This window comes from Anopheles cruzii, chromosome X, assembly GCF_943734635.1.
Source record: "Anopheles cruzii chromosome X, idAnoCruzAS_RS32_06, whole genome shotgun sequence".
Taxonomy (NCBI): Eukaryota; Metazoa; Arthropoda; class Insecta; order Diptera; family Culicidae; genus Anopheles; species Anopheles cruzii.
The window spans coordinates 7,644,851-7,661,994 of NC_069143.1; the positions used below are offsets into that span (position 1 = coordinate 7,644,851).

A 17,144-nucleotide genomic window follows, 5' to 3' on the forward strand; every position below is an offset into this window, starting at 1 on the left:
AAATTGCGTCTTTAATTTTCCACACGCACTATGCGATGCCTGTCTCCGAAACGAAACGAAACACTTTTCACGCTTCCACTACGCACGCACTGCACACTGCTGCGCTGCTACCGAAGATCACGATCTAACTGACAAGCCAAACGCATAACGCATTCGTCACCGTTCGCTGCCTGTCCGCCGGAGCGGGACGGCAGCATTAGCGGTCCGAAAACTTTGTTGCGTAATTACTGACGCTTTAGACCAGTTCGGCCAGTGAGGTCGCTTTCACCGACAGCACTGACCGAAACCGTGTGCAGTGTGCTGTAGGACGGCCGTTTGTGCTTTTTCGGATTCATCAATTCACTTCGTTTGGACGTCACCGTTTATCGGACACCACAAAGATGTCACCAAATGCTATACGTTATGTTTCATACAAATAGACTGACTGAGAAAACAAAATACTTTGCGCGTAACCGAACCGAACTTCAAGCGCGTCTGTGCGAACATTGTGTCTAGCTTCGGGCACCGAGCGATAGGGGGCGCTAGGAGAGTTAACTCGCCTCACACACATTCAAAAGCCCATTATCCGTGCGTGGGCAAACATCAGTCGCGACCACCCACTCGACTCCTTGGTAGGATTTGTGCCGGCGATGAACATGACCCCTTTTTTCGAAATGAAATCGAAAAGGATTGCTGACTTTTGAAGCCTTTCGATGAAGTCGATGGAGGAAAAAGCTATATTTGACAAGCCAACTGGCCGCACACGCTGCTGCTGCTGCTACTGTTGTACCAATTATGAATGTCTCTTCATGCATATCGTGTCATCCTGCTCGTCCTACCTTGAACCGTGCCGCGGGTTGTGAGCGCACATTGCTCTGTTCGAATCTGTTCGCTGGTAAAGGAAAGAGAAGGAAAGCAACAGGGAGCTCACTATACGCTCTCAATCATCGCAACGGACCGTCCTGAAAGTAAAGCAATCACAAAGCTTACATCTCGTTGTTGTCGGCTGGCCGAGGCGTTGGGACGAAAAGGTAAAATGTTGTATTAATCAATAAAAAGTGAAACGTCGCGGTGTACGAAAAAACTACCTGTGTCCATTAGTTCCCGTGTCCCGACTGGGACGAGTGGTTTTTCTTTACCGCCCTGTGACCACACCACACGTTTAGTGCACCAATCAACATACTTCCATGAGGGTGAAGTGAAGTTGTCTCTGCCTGCACCACTCAACCACCGGCAAAAATGCCAATGTGATCAAAACAAAACTCACACTGAAAAGTGGCTCTAACTTCCTCACAGAGAAAGGACGGTGCTTGCAAACGACTGGAAACCAGGAGATGATCCCGGAGCGTGGAATTTAGCTTCAGTGCTTAATTTTTTCACTCTGCAAAGGGGTAAGAACGACGCCTCTCGCAGGGTACCATAAGCACTTGAACACGTCCAAACCGTACGTACGGAGCGGTAACCGCCCAACGGTTCTAGCTGCCGGATGATGATGCTCATTTTGTTCTACTGGTTTTCCATAACTTAGAATATTCTGCAATATTGGTTACTTAAAGCACCAAGGTAAGCGCTTCGATTAGGTACAAAACGCAGGCAGCAGCGCAGAGGAAGAGAAATTTAACAAAAAAAATCGAGCTGAGCTGCAACTGCAACAGGCATTTCCCGTGTACACTTGAGATTTTTCCAATGATGGTTCAAGCCAAGCACAAAGGACACGGTGCGAAATGCGACCGTGAGATATTCGAAATGACTCATTCGCCGATCTCACAACGATGGGCTGGAAATGCAGACTTTGTGAACAAAGTTTTGTCCCACGGCTAACCGCGAGTGCAACGTGGTAGAAATGTTTTCTTGTTTAGCCTCATTTTTCAACCACTCATTTTCACATTTGCGTTGCATCTGGTGTATTAACAAATTTAAAAGCTTTGATTCCAGCGGCATACAACGGCTTCCAAATGTGTGGGTTTCTCGGTGCGCGGTGTCTTTAGAGTTCTTGTCCTCTGGCTCGGAGAAAACTTGTATGTCATGTCTCGGAAGTTTCTTTCACGTTTTTACCGCCCGTTCTAATGTCCATTCTCGCTCATAGTAATATTCCCCGCTATCCCTGCGAAATATTTGCCGACCGCCCATTGCGACTGTTGCACTCCGTACCCACACCGGCCCTAGCGCGCCTCCGTTGCGAACGATTCATCAACGCGAAAACCGGCTCTCGGTCGCAGTTCCGATATAAATAGTCGAGAGGTTTGGGTCGAGCATCAACGAAGCGCGAATGTAGCAATCATCTGTTTTGTTTGCCTACCGTTCGATTAAAGACGAAATTTAATCGTACCAGCCTTTGAGCAGGTCCATCGTACCACATTGGAAACGGCAACGCTGTCGATGCCGGTGATTTTACCGAAGTAAGGTGTCTTCACAGTAGTCACATTCGCAGCTGCAGCTACCAAACACTCGAGCGAGCTGTGCTATTCTCGCATTCTCGTTTTGGTTTTACTGGGAAGAATAGCGAAAAGCATTACTTAACACTATCCTTCGCAAATGGATCAGCTGAGACAAATCATTCGCCTTTCTAGCAACGTTAGCGACGACGGTAAGGATTGTAAGCCGGCGCGGAGAACAACCAGCATTTCTAAAGATTTGGGCGCCACCACCAACACGTCCTCTGACCAAATAGTGTTGCCAGCACAGGAGTCAACTTCAGTGGCAAAAAACCAGGCCCAAACGAAACCATCACCGCCGCGTACCCGCGCCAGCATCCTACCGTTGATCGGAAGCGACATGTCTGGAACTACGGGAAAGCGTAAGGAAATCTACAAATATCTTGCTCCATGGCCACTGTACTCGATGAACTGGTCCGTGCGACCCGACAAGCGGTTTCGACTTGCCCTCGGCAGCTTCGTCGAGGAGTACAACAACAAGGTGCAAATCATAAGTCTAGACGAGGATACGAGCGAGTTCAGCGCTAAAAGGTATGCATCGCTTTGTTTGCAGTGGAATGAAGTGTTACACTGGCTCGCTGGACTAATCTGATGCACCCGATCTTCCGCAGCACCTTCGACCACCCGTACCCGACAACGAAAATTATGTGGATCCCCGATTCGAAGGGGGTCTATCCAGACCTGCTGGCAACGAGTGGCGACTACTTACGGCTATGGCGCGCGGGGGAGCCAGACACGCGACTTGAGTGCGTACTAAACAACAACAAAAACAGCGACTTTTGTGCACCACTCACCTCGTTCGACTGGAACGAAGTCGACCTTAATCTGGTTGGAACTTCATCGATCGACACCACCTGCACGATTTGGGGCCTCGAGACCGGTCAGCCACTGGGGCGCGTTAATCTCGTCTCCGGTCACGTCAAGACGCAGCTGATCGCACACGACAAGGAAGTGTACGACATTGCTTTCTCGCGTGCTGGTGGCGGTCGCGATATGTTCGCTTCTGTCGGTGCCGATGGCAGCGTCCGGATGTTTGATCTGCGCCACCTCGAGCACTCCACAATCATCTACGAGGACCCGGCGCACACCCCGCTTCTGCGTTTGGCGTGGAACAAACAGGATCCGAACTATCTAGCAACGGTCGCGATGGATAGTTGCGAAGTAATAATACTTGACGTGCGCGTCCCATGCACACCTGTTGCACGACTCAGCAACCACCGTGCGTGCGTGAACGGAATTGCCTGGGCCCCGCACAGCTCCTGTCACATCTGCACGGCAGGCGATGACCACCAGGCTCTGATCTGGGACATACAGCAGATGCCCCGTCCGATCGAAGATCCAATACTGGCGTACACGGCAGCCGAGGGCGAAGTCAATCAAATACAGTGGGGTGCCACGCAGCCCGACTGGATAGCGATCTGCTACAAGACGGCCTGCGAAATACTGCGCGTTTAAGTAGGAAACGCGTGGGGAGAGTTTCGAAGACTGCACTACCGCACGAAAGAGTAAGCAGCGACGTAACACAACGACAAGCAAGAGAGTCAGTGAGCTGATGCCAAGTGTGGCGTTTCCGTAGGTCCGCGCATAGCCACCACCAACACTATTCACGGGTTTCAAAGACTGGCACCGATTGGAAGCGGGCTGAAGGACAAATATTAACTAATGTTTCGATTGCGCGTATATAAGTGTATATTAAATGGTCCCTATGGGATGGATGGTGCGACATCAGGAGTGCATGAGCAAAGGTAAAAGTGCAACAGCAGGTCACGCTGAGCAGGTGGTTGCTCAGTCGTACTCAGTTAGATCGGGATTTATATGCTACTAATGAGTGCATAGATCACCGTACCCTGATAGTCTTGCATCCGCTGAATTTGTAAGCCTTTATACCCGATTGCTCGAAATAATTGTGAAAGGTTTAAATATCCCATTATCATGGCTTCTAGAAATGGCGTTAGAACTTCATACTTGCCGCTAATTTTTGTAAAATATCAATTGTATATCTAAGATTTAAAAAAATATATAAAGTTATAGACACAACTAGAAGAATGAACATAAAACTTTGTGTTCTTATCAATGTTTTTTCTTCCCGTTGTGAGGGATGTGCAATCAAGTGCGCATAAATGTGCTCACTTCTTTTCCTTCACTTTGAAACCACGAGCAGATCGACACCTCCTCAACAATAATTTACTATATCCATCCGAGCGGCAACATTTCGTTATCAGTTATGCTCGTTAGTACTACTCTTTGTGCAGCATTCGCTCCAGTATGGTTCCATTAAACTAGTAGTCAAATAGTTTAGCCAACCCTCACATCTGACTTCCTCAGGACACCAAATGAAAAAAACGTAGCCGCTTAGGAAGCAAGCAACAACGGCTGAACTTTATTAGCTCTTTCGTGCAAGCGCCTCCAACATTAATATTGCGAAAATTATGTGTAGCTCAGTTTAGTTAAGTTCTTTATAAATAATGTCCAATAATGTTACTAGTAGCAACAAAAATCGCACAATAATTCATTAGCAAATCTTTTATATGCCCGTTTAGAAGTAGTACAGAATGCCTCTCAGGTCTACAGGTAATTAGTGACTAACGATTCCTTATTATTTGTTTTTTTTAATTAAACAGAACACAATGCTAATTTACATTTAAACTAAACGAAAAAATATCTAACATATTTTTAAAAACAGAACCTTACAAATAGCGCGTTCGGAGACTCATATTAAAAGTATGTAGGTACGGTAGGTGTAGGATTAGGTGATTGCCTTTGCTAGCAATAACTTTCTTCCATCTTTCGGGCGATTCCTAGAAGCGTTGAGCAAACGATTTGGGCCAGTTTGCCCTTATCCGATGCTTGGTCTAGTTTTCCGCTTCCGGCCCGTTTTCGACGTTGATAGCCATCCAAAGCGAATGCCATGCCATGCAAGAAGAGTCCGATGACGACTAGACCGGAACCTAAACAATTAGACGTGCATCTACCAGATAACAACAAGCGGAAGAAGTGGAGAGCGTACAAATAAGCACTAGAGTAGATTGTAATGGTTATAGCCATAACAAACAAAAGACGACGGATTTAAAATTAGAATAAAGAATTTCTTAGTACATGATTGGACAATGCGTACGACATGATTAAATGATTAAAGGAATGTTGGGTTTGCTTTTATACGGTTTTTGCGGAATTGAGTCTCGAACGAATGCGCGATGCATGGGAACAGTAAGATAAAAAGGAGCCGTTTTCGGGCTTTGCCACAGCCGGTGAGGGTATGTGTACCGATAATGATTTTGAACGAAACGAAATCTTTAGCATTATGTATGCGTTAGTCTGCTGGCATCGTTGGACCAGCGTGCCGGCTACGGAAAACACGATAAGCTCCGCCGCACACACGCCGACACTCCAGATACGTTCACGTGTTGTATCTAAGTGTCGGATGTGATGTTGGTAAGCCATTTTCGGCATGGCCTGCTACGATAGAATGCGTTAGACCGATTAATAGTGCGTGTGTGTGTGGAAGAAAACGTTAGCGATAGCGCCATTTACACCACGTCTTGATAATAGCTTCAACCACAAGGCACAACCGTTTTCTGCCCGAAACAGAAGGTCGCCATAACTAGGCATCTCAACCAGCGATCTCGTGAAACCGGCGCGGGAGTGAACGGCTGTTCGGAATCGTTCCGAATTGAAAGTAACTGCCTCAAATGGACTAAAATTAAATCAGCTAAACAAGAAGCGAGATGAACGTGGGAAACAAATGTTGGATCGTAGGTGTGTTTATGAGAGAGACAGAGAGCGAATGCTCCGCCGGGATCAGCTCAGTTAGCATGAGCAAACAAGAGAGAGGGGCACTGCAGTGCGATAATGACGAAGCGATCCCCTCAACGGAAGCTGCACACGATAAATAAATACCGCACATCCTACGACATCGCCCAGTTGTTGGTCAGCTGCGTAACTGAGCTCGTCGCTAAACTCTGCGATCCTGCTCGAATCGGAGATCAGTTGGGTCGGACGATCAGTAGCCGGTTTTCAGCCACATTGGTGCGCGTGCGTATACCGTACTGTGTGAGGGGCAATAAACATCGGCATCGGAACCACCTTATCGTCAGATCAACCAATCAACCGCCATACCAACCATGTGCGAGACAGGCGCAGTGAATGCGTGTGATAATAAGTACAAGGAGTGGGAAGCGAACGAAGAAATTCGCATCTTTCGCGAGTATCTGCGCATCCCAACGGTACATCCGAACGTGAACTATGGTAAGACGTCGGTGCGCTAATTTGTAACGGCCTGTAATTATTAGAATTATAAAGGTGCAGGACGGCAATAAATAATTCGGACATTGTATGCCTATTTCTGTGTACGTTGAACATCTGCTGCTCTAGTGGTTGTGTCCCCCTTCTCATTGAATAATATCGAGACACAGAACTCTCACTGTGTGCAGTCTGACCAAAGCTTGAAGATAATCTTAACAGTTACCACAGCAAGAACCCTTAAAGCAGGCTTCTGATAGGGTTTCATACAAAAAGGGTGTGTTGTAGTAATTCAGTTCCAAAGTAAATGTAGTTGAATTTCGTTCCAATATTCCGTATTTAAAATTCGATGTGAAGCGTATCCCGCACATTGTTTCTCAGAAACTGGTAACGTGTCAGATTCAGTTTCAATAGGAGATAAGATGTGTGTTCTGTCGGGCAGATGGAAAACTTAGTAAGACTTAGGGTTATTATTTCCTCTTCCTCATACTACATTGCAGATGAATGTGTGGAGTTTCTCCGGCGTCAGGCAGCCTCTTTGGATCTACCGGTGAAGGTGATCGAGGTGAACCCGCGCAAACCCATCGTTGTAATCACGTGGGAAGGTACGGACCCGGAGGCGAAGTCTATCATCCTGAACTCGCACATGGACGTGGTGCCGGTATACGAAACGCACTGGACCCGACCACCCTTCGAGGCGGAAATGGACCACGAGGGCCGCATTTACGCGCGTGGCGCGCAAGATATGAAATGTGTTGGGATACAGTTCCTTGGCGCTATACGAGCTCTGCAGCGGGAGGGCGTGCGCCTGAAGCGCACCCTGCACGCAACGTTCGTGCCGGATGAGGAGATCGGTGGCAAGCTGGGCATGATGGAGTGGGTTCATAAGGAATCGTTCCGTCAGCTCAACGCTGGATTCTCCATCGATGAAGGAATCGCCGGCGAAGGTGACGCCTTCCCGTTGTTCTATGGCGAGCGTAGCGTTTGGCGTAAGTGTGTCTACTATGGCTATCCCTTGTTGCAACCTCTGACATGGTTGGTTATGACTGACCTGCCGCATTTCTGTCTTGTTTGCACCCAAAAGATGTTTACTTCAATATTTCCGGCACGCCCGGCCACGGTTCGCTGCTGTTGAAGGGAACCGCCGGCGCAAAAGCACACTACATTATCGACAAGTTGATGCGCTTCCGAGAAAACGAGGTAAAGCGGCTGGAAAATAATCCAGAGTACACGATCGGTGACGTTACAACGGTTAATATCACCAAAATGAAGGTGCGTAGATGCCCTGAGGCAGGCCAGCAGCGTTCTAGAAACCGTCATCGGACTTTACGAATTCTTCCTCTTTAATTCCACTTGCAGGGAGGTGTTCAGGAAAACGTGGTTCCACCGGAGCTGTCTGTATGTTTCGATGTCCGCCTAGCAGTAGACGTAAACCATCTGGAGTTTGAAAATCAGTTGCTGGATTGGTGCCGGGAGGCAGGCGGCGGTATCGAGCTTGAGTACGACCAGAAGTGCCCATACGTGAAGCCGACCGTACTCGATAGCTCTAACATATACTGGGTAGCGTTCAAGGCGGCGCTAGATGAGCTGGGATTGAAGGTGAAGCCACAGATCTTTCCAGGCGGAACCGACAGTCGCTACATTCGTGGCGTCGGCATTCCAGCGATTGGCTTCTCGCCCATGAACAACACTCCGGTACTACTGCACGATCACGACGAGTTCTTAAAAGCCGATACCTTCCTGGAGGGCATTCGCATTTATACCAAGATCGTTAAAAGCGTGGCCAACGCCTAGCCTGTCGGTAAATTATTCCCTTTCCCACAGTCCTTTTTATCCCTTTTTTCGGTCCAAATAAAAACAAAACAATCAGAAGAAACCAAACGTCTTCTTAGCTTTATTTCTTCAGCAAATGATCCATATAAGCGCCCGTTACTAAGTCGGCCGATGAAATCTGTAAGCGCTCCATCAGGACATCCGCTATGCGTTTCCCTTCCTCGAGCGGTTGGTCGCTACGAAGAACTACCTCTAGCTCCAGAAAGTAGCCCAACTCGTCCACATCGTCCAAGTGGATTCGCGTCTGATCGTGCAGAAACAGCAGGCGCCGTTTGGAAACCCGGCCCCGGACGCCCACCGTGCTGGCTAGTATCCGTTCCATGCAGGACGGATCATCGAGCTCGAGTAGCTCGTAGGATGACAGTTTCGGACCCGGTACATCCGGCCGATCGTAGCTTATCAGTTCGGATTTCTTGTGCTGTAAAAAGGTTCCACGTTTCCAACAAACAAAAGAGATAACACTCAAGCGAATTTACCACCGACTACGGGCTGTAAATTTGAACAGCAACGTCTCAGCTCAGCACAGTGAAGTTGCGATAATCAGTAACTTCTTCTAAGCTCATATAAATTGCTCGTTTGCATTCGTGCTTCGTACTTATCAAATTTAAACAAACTCAAGCAGCCCACCTCTCGTAAATCCCGAATACGGCAGTGAGCGATTGCTGCGGCTAATTACTTACCGTTAGATAGCGAAGTTTGAGCCGACCGTTAGAAGTGTTGAAAAACACGTCCTTTTGCACGATTAGCTCACCTTCGGAGCCTGTTAGCTGTTTGGCGATCGCGACAAGCCGCTCGAACGCCTCCAACCCGCCGAGTTTTGCTTTAATTTCCACGTTCCGCATTGCCGGTGTTGCTGATTCCATTGCGACTTTTTAACGTAATCAAACAACTGTGGAAAAATAAACAAACCAATATCAGTTGTTCGAACGAGCCTCCAAACATCCAACTCGATGTCACTAAAGTTATTTGCCTCGTCGCAGCTTGCCTATATAAAATCTAAGTAATAGATGTTCGGGGCAGTTGAATAATATGATAGTCAACCGCTGGTCGGAGCAGCGAGCTAAATTAAAAACCTACGACCATCGTTTGGCAAATCCGCATTTCAGGTGCACACGAGCGTGGTAGAAAGATTAGGTTGAATTTTAAAAGCGCCCACTTCGAAAGCTTTCAAACGGGTGTCACACGTTGACAGCTGTTGTTTGTTGATATCGAAAAATGGTCCCAAACAACAAACGTGCCAAACGTGTTCGGAAGGAGCGCTGAATTGGTCGTGTTTTGTACATTCGTAGAAACGCACAATTGCGTTATCAATGATTACCAGCGTTGACAACGAATGGACAATTAGTGAAAAGCACCCAGAAACGAGATGTAAATTTTTCGTGCTGCGCAAAAAACGATTTTGCAAAATGACGGTAGGCGTTGGACGAGAGTATTGTGGCGAACATTCAACTTCCGTGTCGTCGGAGTCGATGACCGACGGACGTGTGGTTTGTCCACTCGATGCCAAGCATACCGTTGCCGTGAGCAAACTTGAAAAGCACTTGAAGATCTGCAACGCACGAACCCCTGATATGCTCCCTGCGTACATCGAACCCGGCGTAAACAGTGCCTCCGGCAACGAGAGTTCCGTTTCTTCCGAAACACCTGTCTCACATAAGCTGTCTACCACACCGACGGAGCAGCTGCTGGCTCTGATCAGCAAGATCAGCGAAATATTTGACGCTCACGTCGGCACTATCGAGGAACGGTCCCCGCGCCACCCCCTTCTCGATGGCGAGCTCAGCAATGCACAGTACGGTCCGCAAACGCTTAAGCATCTTACGCAGACATCCGCCCTGCTCGGTCTGGCGGACCACTACGGATTTCTGTGCAACGATACGGCGTTTGTGGAGTTCGGCGCAGGCAAGGGCCAGGTGGCGTACTGGATGGCCAGGGTGGTGCAGAGCGAATTATCTAACTGTAGAGTGCTGCTGATCGATCGTGCCTCACACCGCCACAAGCTGGACAACAAAATCGAAGACCGCACGATTGTGCAACGCGTCCGCGCAGATATCGCCGATCTCGTGCTCGCCAAAGTGGAGCCAAACGTCCCGAACGGTCGCCGGTTGGTTGGTCTCGGAAAGCATCTCTGTGGCAGTGCAACGGATCTGGCGCTGCGCTGTATGGTACGATATGCTAAACCAGAAGGTGCGATGCGTGCGCGCGGTGCAATTTTTGCGCTCTGTTGTCATCACCGATGCGAGTGGAGTAGCTTCGTCGGGAAACCGTTCCTACTGTCGAACGGTATTGGGCAACCGGAATTCGACAACATCGTGCGTATGGTTAGCTGGGCTGTCTGCGGGTCGGGAAGCAGCCGGGAGAGGCGCGCCGCGGAAGAAGCATGCAACAGTCAGACGAAATTAAACCGTTGCCAGTTGACCCAAGCTGAGCGTGAAATAGTGGGATGGAAGTGTAAACGGATTCTTGATGTTGCTCGCCAGAAATACATGGAACAGCATGGCTTTGAGTCACACCTGACGTGCTACGTAACGCGCGAAATCACGCCAGAAAATATTGCCCTCGTGTGCGTAGAGAAATAAGACGGGGCCACACCGACATAGTGTAAATAAAGCGAAAAATACAAATGTATCCTGTTATGCCTTCGTAGGAATTGTTTTCGGTGAGATGACAAACAGCAGCAGCACCCGACCACACGGGCAGGAATTTACCGAAGTAAATGTTTTTGCGCCTCCCAGAATCCCAGAATCGCTATATTAAGGATAGAGCGAGTGAGGTTCCGCTAGTATGGGTTAGTGCTGTTTAAAAACCGGCCACTAATTTGAAGAAATGTTTCAAACCAAAAGAAAGCAATCAAATGCTTCGCTTCTGAGGTGCTTCAAGGAGTTTCAACATTCAAAAACATCGAAACACCCTGTAAGACTATCAACTTCTTTACTATACCGTATTGAAAATCATACTTTTGCGTAACGGGTCCATACAAATCATCCGAAAGACAGCATAGTTACGCATTCAGTCATCGGTAAAGACGGAACGGAAAGTAATCATTGCAAATATGACAAACCGTATTTAGCGAAACATCAGACATGTCATGCTTGATAATGCCAGCATTATAACTTCAAATCGATGGAATACATACAACACAGACAGCCTAATAATGGTTCAGCAGCCAAAAAGTAGCGTACTTGCGAGCGTACATTGTTTAACGTGTCGCCTAATCCTGCCAAGTGTTGCCACTAGTAGCACTGACCGTTGTTGGCAGATCTGGCGTAAGTACTGGGTTGTTTTTCAACCAACTGTCAACAGCTCTCGTGATCGGTATATTTTTCGAAGAACACCCCTCCAACTGATTGCGTGTTGTTCAAACTGGGCACGATGACTCTCCAGTTTAACTGAGCAGCGGTGCATAAATTTTCGTGTTCGGACGTCCGATGTTATCAGCTCGCCACTATCGATCATCCAATCACGATCGGGACGGTGTCAGTGTTCTCACGTTCGTTAAAACGTTCCAGTTGCTTCCAGTACAGAAAGCTTCCGAAACCTTGACCTGTGCTTGAGTCGGAATAATTTCCCAACATTTGGTTCATTACCCACCGAATGGCGTTCAGCAGTGAGTACAGTACGGAGGAAGTACAGAAGATCGAATGTGACTTCAAACGTCTGCAAGACAAATGTTACCTCGACCATGCCGGAACGGCGCTATACGGAGAATCGCAGATGCGAGCTGTCCAGGAGCTGCTGACCGGAGGGTTATACTGCAACCCTCACACTAGCCGCACGATGGAGGATCTTATCGATTTGGTGCGATATCGGGTGTTGCGGTGGTTCAATACACGCTCCTCAGAGTACAGCGTCGTTTTTACGGCCGGTACAACGGCCAGCTTAAAGCTCGTGGCTGAAACGTTCAATTTCGACAACGCGGAGGATAATGGTGCTGGTGCATTTGTTTATTTGCGCGATAGTCACACATCGGTGCTGGGCATGCGTGAGATCGTTCGGACGGGCAGAATCGCAGCGATCGAACGGAGTGAACTACTGCTAGCGCTCAACGAAGGTTGTCCACGTCCGGTCGCCTCTGCCGGCCGTCTATCACTGGTCGTGTTTCCCGCGCAGTGCAATTTCAACGGTGTCAAGTACCCGCTCGAGCTACTCGACGTCATCGAACGGAACGGTCTCCCAGGGTATGGGGGTGACATCTTTCACGTGTGCCTTGATGCGGCCAGCTACGTTTCAACCAGTCGCCTTGATCTCACACGCCACAAACCGGCCTTCGTCTGTGTTTCGTTTTACAAAATATTTGGCTATCCAACCGGTTTAGGGGCGCTACTGGTGCGTAAGGATGCGGAAAGCAGTCTGACCGGCAAGCGGTACTACGGTGGTGGCACCGTGAAGATTGCGATGAGTAACAAGAACTTTCATATTGGGCGTGAAACGCTAACAGAACGATTCGAGGATGGAACGGTTAACTTTTTGTCGATAGTTAGCCTTTTGCCATGCTTCGAATCACTCGAAGGCCTCATTCCACCGACCGCCGAACTTACGACAATCGAGCGCATCTCGCAGCACACGTTCCGCATTGCGCGCTATTGCTTTCAACAACTGCAGCAGCTGGAGCACGCGAACGGAAGCAAAGTCATCCAGCTTTACCACGACACCACATTCGGTGACGCACGATCACAGGGTGCGATCGTCAACTTTAATGTGCTGAACGACACCGGTGCATACGTAGGATTTGCAGAGGTGGCGTGCATGGCAAGCAGCCATAGTATTTACCTGCGAACTGGCTGCTTTTGCAATCCGGGCGCCTGTCAGCGGCATTTGCGGTTAACGGACGAGGATGTTTGGCGTCACTTTCAAGCCGGACACGTGTGTGGCGATGCGAATGATCTGATCGACGGGCAGCCGACTGGTTCGGTGCGTGTTTCGTTCGGATACATGAGCCGGGTGGCGGACGTCGATCGCTTGGTGAGCATGATTTCGCGCTGCTACGTCCGGCGAACGATTCCCGGTCCTCTCGCTATAAGTCGAGCGGAGATTGTAGCCCACTACAAGGACCACGACCGCTCTCGACTCGTAGCGATCTGCCTGTTCCCGATAAAATCGTGCGGCGCCTTCCGTGTGGCTGGCCGTGGAGCAGAGTGGCCATTGTGCTCGTCCGGTCTGCGGTACGATCGCGAGTTTGTTATCGTCGACGAGCATGGACTTGCGGTTACACAGAAAAGTGTTACGGATTTGTGTCGCATCCTACCGAAAATCAATTTGGAGACTGAGGCTATGAGCCTGCACCATCCGCAGATGGAGTACGACTTAAAGATCGATTTGCGGCCGGTGACGAGCGATGAGCGGCAGCGTGTGCGCATTTGTCAGACGAAGGTGTGCCAGGACAGTGTGCAGGGTGTTGATTGCGGGGAGGAGGCTGCAGATTGGATTAGTTTGGCACTCGGTGTATCGGGTTTGCGGCTTTTGCGTCACTCACCGCATATCAATCAACGCGCCCATCGCAACGGAAGGCACCGCGAAATATCACTTAATAATCAGGCGCAACTGTTACTCGTTAATCGTACGTCAGTGCGGTGGATTTCTGACCGGATAGAAGATTGGGATGCGCTCGGACCAGCCGCTCCGCCGCTTGACTCGTTGGTCGATCGGTTTCGTGGGAATCTTATCGTCGAAACAGTGCGTCCACTAGAGGAGCGCGAATGGCGCCAGGTAACGATCGGTGAGCGAATATTGACAGTCGACGGACCATGCACCCGGTGCCAGATGATTTGTATTGATCAAGCAACCGGTACGAAAACGGTGGAACCGCTGCGTACCATTGGTCGGGAATTTGGCGGAAAAATGCGCTTTGGAGTGTATTTATCACTCGGGGAGACCTTCGATGGGAACGGGACGCTCATCTGCGATGCGTCGGTTTCTGGTACCTACGAGTGATGGATGCGTATCAGTTATAATGCCAATTTGACGGTTCCGAAAAACATAGTCTTTGTCGCGTTCGAGACATGTTTTATTCATTAGTTACTATTAGCCATCTGTTAAAATATACTATACAATAAAATATAACATGTAGTACCTCCTGTACATGCCTGTCTCTGGGGGCATATGGAACTGAACAACTAGAACTGAAAGAAAACAATTTGCTATAACAATTTGTGTCACCTAGTTCGCGACTTCGTGACAGGCTTTTAAATAATATTCCCAAATAGCAGTGTTCGATTAATGATCCTACATTGTGCTCATTTCGCTGCTGCTACCGAGCCCATCGGACGTTCCTTGCATGGCATAGCTGGTCGTAATGTTCGATAACATTCGATTCACCACATCGCGCAGTAGGTGCGGCTTACAGTGCTCCTCTAACCAGGGTATAACGCCGGAGGTCAGTTCGGCAAAGTCACTCATCGGCAGCTGCTCGAACGTGAGAAACATTTCATCCATGATCGCACGGAACACTTGAAACTTAACGTCATCGCTAAGGCGCGCCTCAGTGCGTCCGGGTGAAGCCTGCTGGTGCTGCAGCATATGCTCGTAGTTCTTCTGTATAATCCGCAGCGCCATCACCTCCTTCTGAAGCGAGGCTCGTTCCTCCTCAAGCTTTTTCTTGTTCTGCAGCAAGTAGCCGATGTAGTCGATCGATTTCTGCAGCACCGACGCCTTGCTGAGCTTGTATCCGGACGCGTCCGGTTGCTGGCAGGTTGGTACTAGTTCTTGGAGAGAATCGTATCCCTTCTTGATCGCGTCGCGCCGTTTCTGCTCTGCCTGCGTGTGCGCTTCGCGGCGGCGCTCTTTGTAGCTGAGCGTAGTACTCTTGTTGTCACCCGAATCTTCTTCATCTTCTATTGCGAAAAAGGCAAAAGAGCTACAGTTGGACAGTGCAGGACAACAGTAAAGCCCGTGTTCGGCGCATGTGGGATCGATCCCAGAGTGTATACCGCTGAACTACCATCACCTACCGGAATTGTGGGCCGACGACGTCGGGGTGTGAATGCTGCCCGCGCTCGAACAACGCGAAAACATGCTGCGATCTTTCTCCGGAGGGCTTGAGGGTTCCATCTTCATATCCACTTCGCATTTGATGCCTTCGCAAGACGGTTGTAAACACGGTTTATTTGTCAGCATGGTGAACCGAAGAGGAGTAATATCAAATTTCAAGCATTACATCATCCGACTGCTACTCCTATCCAGCAACACAACAGCCTAGCGGTCTTGGCCTGCAACAGTGACTCTCTCTGCTAGCGGGCGAGCGCCTTCGTTCGCCAACTTGCCTAAAAAGCCTTGCATCGTTATCGATGCAGATCGCACCATCTTGTCCCCTCTGTCCCTTTTCTGGACAGCTTAGGGGCTGGGGCTTCACGGGGCTGGTTCGTCATCCGCCATTCTCATGGCATGCCCAGACCACCGAATCAAGACACTAAGGACTTATCAGCACTTCTATCGTCCCTCCACACAAGCAGGACCAACAATCATTCTGAGCACTTTCCTCTCGGATGTAACTAAGAGAGGTATTTATCTGTTATCGACACAGAACCCATGCCTCAAAGGCGTTTGCGAGCACTGAGGTTCTGTAGACACAGCTTTACCAATCTCGCTCATCTCGCTGCAACAGCTGTTTTTAGGCTGCCTATGAATGACTGTTAAAGGGCTCTTAAAGGGCGACGAATTCGTCCCCCCGCGGAGGGAGAGGGGTTGCATCAGAAGGTTTCTTGCATCAGGAACAACGTTTAAAAAGCTGGTCGCTAGCAATCTAGCGCGAATCTCTTCCGTTATGTCGTTGCTATTGCTAACCTTTGACCCTAGATAGGTGAAGCTCGAGACCACTTCGTACTTTTGGTCACCCTATTAGTACGTCACCACCACGTAGGCATTAGTAAATTCAAGCATCAAGACTTGACTTTATCTGATGTGCCGTAAACCTCATTTTTGGTAGCTACCATGTCCTGATTGTCGTTTGTTCATCACTTACCATCACTCATTTGGCACTGTGCACGGGTATCCTTCGTAAACTATCAATTTTCTTCTGTTACTAATCAGGCGACGGTGAGCCGTGTGACTGTGCCCGTTGCCACTTTATCAGTGTGCTTTGCAATAACTGTATCAGCTAGCACCAGCACCAATCGGATAGTCCAACAAGTCACATCCAGCGAATACTGAGCGCCGTATGGATGGGCTAGAGACAGCGATCCGATCCGATTACGAAGGACGGGCACACATTTAATTGCCGAGCACCGAACTGATAACACGCCAGACGACACTCTGCTTGATAGCACCGAAAGACATTGGAGATGCCGGAAAATACTGCTCTGTTACTGACGATGGAGCGATTCTGGTCCAGGGTTTCCAGATTCGTTAATAAATCCATAAAAAAACATAAGCAACACAACAGAACCTCAGTCAGTGTGTGTCGTACACGCGCTGTTATTCTGTAGAATTTCCTTTTTTTTATACATATAGATGAGATATTGACCACCATCACCTTGTAGTTGTGTTCGTGAAGGCGAGGGCTGTTGCTTATGTGTTGATTGTTTTTTTTATTGAATATCGAAACCACGGGCAAGAATCGCTACGTTTGCTGTCCATCCCTTTTTGTAACGACGTATTCATTGATCTGATGTAACAAAATCATTATTTTCAGATTTCATTTACCTAATCACGAATGTTTTCTGT

At 48.8% G+C, this 17,144-nt stretch overlaps 5 protein-coding genes across 13 annotated transcripts; 4 read left to right on the forward strand and 1 right to left on the reverse strand.

Moving 5' to 3' along the window:
* Positions 1 to 966: 966 nt before the first annotated feature.
* On the forward strand, positions 967 to 5,412 carry LOC128271007 (DDB1- and CUL4-associated factor 7). Of its 5 annotated transcripts, none has more exons than XM_053008775.1 (3): positions 967 to 1,010; positions 2,550 to 2,945; positions 3,026 to 5,412. In XM_053008775.1, exons 2-3 carry the CDS (start codon positions 2,755 to 2,757, stop codon positions 3,867 to 3,869), a joined length of 1,035 nt encoding a protein of 344 aa, XP_052864735.1. In that variant the 5' UTR covers positions 967 to 1,010; positions 2,550 to 2,754; the 3' UTR covers positions 3,870 to 5,412. The 5 variants fall into 5 exon arrangements, with proteins under 5 accessions (XP_052864735.1, XP_052864657.1, XP_052864510.1 ...); XM_053008697.1 differs by lacking the exon at positions 967 to 1,010 and adding an exon at positions 1,464 to 1,542; XM_053008550.1 differs by lacking the exon at positions 967 to 1,010 and adding an exon at positions 2,276 to 2,378.
* Positions 5,413 to 6,347: 935 nt separating this feature from the next.
* Positions 6,348 to 8,528, forward strand: LOC128270441 (aminoacylase-1A-like). Its single transcript, XM_053007842.1, has 4 exons — positions 6,348 to 6,659; positions 7,154 to 7,642; positions 7,738 to 7,925; positions 8,013 to 8,528. Exons 1-4 carry the CDS (start codon positions 6,536 to 6,538, stop codon positions 8,445 to 8,447), a joined length of 1,236 nt encoding a protein of 411 aa, XP_052863802.1. The 5' UTR covers positions 6,348 to 6,535; the 3' UTR covers positions 8,448 to 8,528.
* Positions 8,528 to 17,144, reverse strand: LOC128270452 (max-like protein X). Of its 5 annotated transcripts, XM_053007860.1 has the most exons (4): positions 17,124 to 17,144; positions 16,444 to 16,733; positions 15,434 to 15,559; positions 14,458 to 15,316 (listed from the first exon to the last, which is right to left on the reverse strand). In XM_053007860.1, exons 2-4 carry the CDS (start codon positions 16,451 to 16,453, stop codon positions 14,709 to 14,711), a joined length of 744 nt encoding a protein of 247 aa, XP_052863820.1. In that variant the 5' UTR covers positions 16,454 to 16,733; positions 17,124 to 17,144; the 3' UTR covers positions 14,458 to 14,708. The 5 variants fall into 5 exon arrangements, with proteins under 5 accessions (XP_052863833.1, XP_052863841.1, XP_052863820.1 ...); XM_053007873.1 differs by lacking the exons at positions 14,458 to 15,316; positions 15,434 to 15,559; positions 17,124 to 17,144 and adding exons at positions 8,528 to 8,904; positions 9,167 to 9,375 and having other exon boundaries at positions 16,444 to 16,895; XM_053007881.1 differs by lacking the exons at positions 14,458 to 15,316; positions 15,434 to 15,559; positions 16,444 to 16,733; positions 17,124 to 17,144 and adding exons at positions 8,528 to 8,904; positions 9,167 to 9,375; positions 11,669 to 11,801.
* Positions 9,756 to 11,092, forward strand: LOC128270430 (tRNA:m(4)X modification enzyme TRM13 homolog). Its single transcript, XM_053007831.1, has one exon. The coding sequence runs from the start codon at positions 9,797 to 9,799 to the stop codon at positions 11,063 to 11,065; it is 1,269 nt and encodes a 422-aa protein (XP_052863791.1). The 5' UTR covers positions 9,756 to 9,796; the 3' UTR covers positions 11,066 to 11,092.
* LOC128270420 (molybdenum cofactor sulfurase) lies at positions 12,081 to 14,554 on the forward strand. Its single transcript, XM_053007821.1, has one exon. It carries the CDS (start codon positions 12,081 to 12,083, stop codon positions 14,415 to 14,417), a length of 2,337 nt encoding a protein of 778 aa, XP_052863781.1. The 3' UTR covers positions 14,418 to 14,554.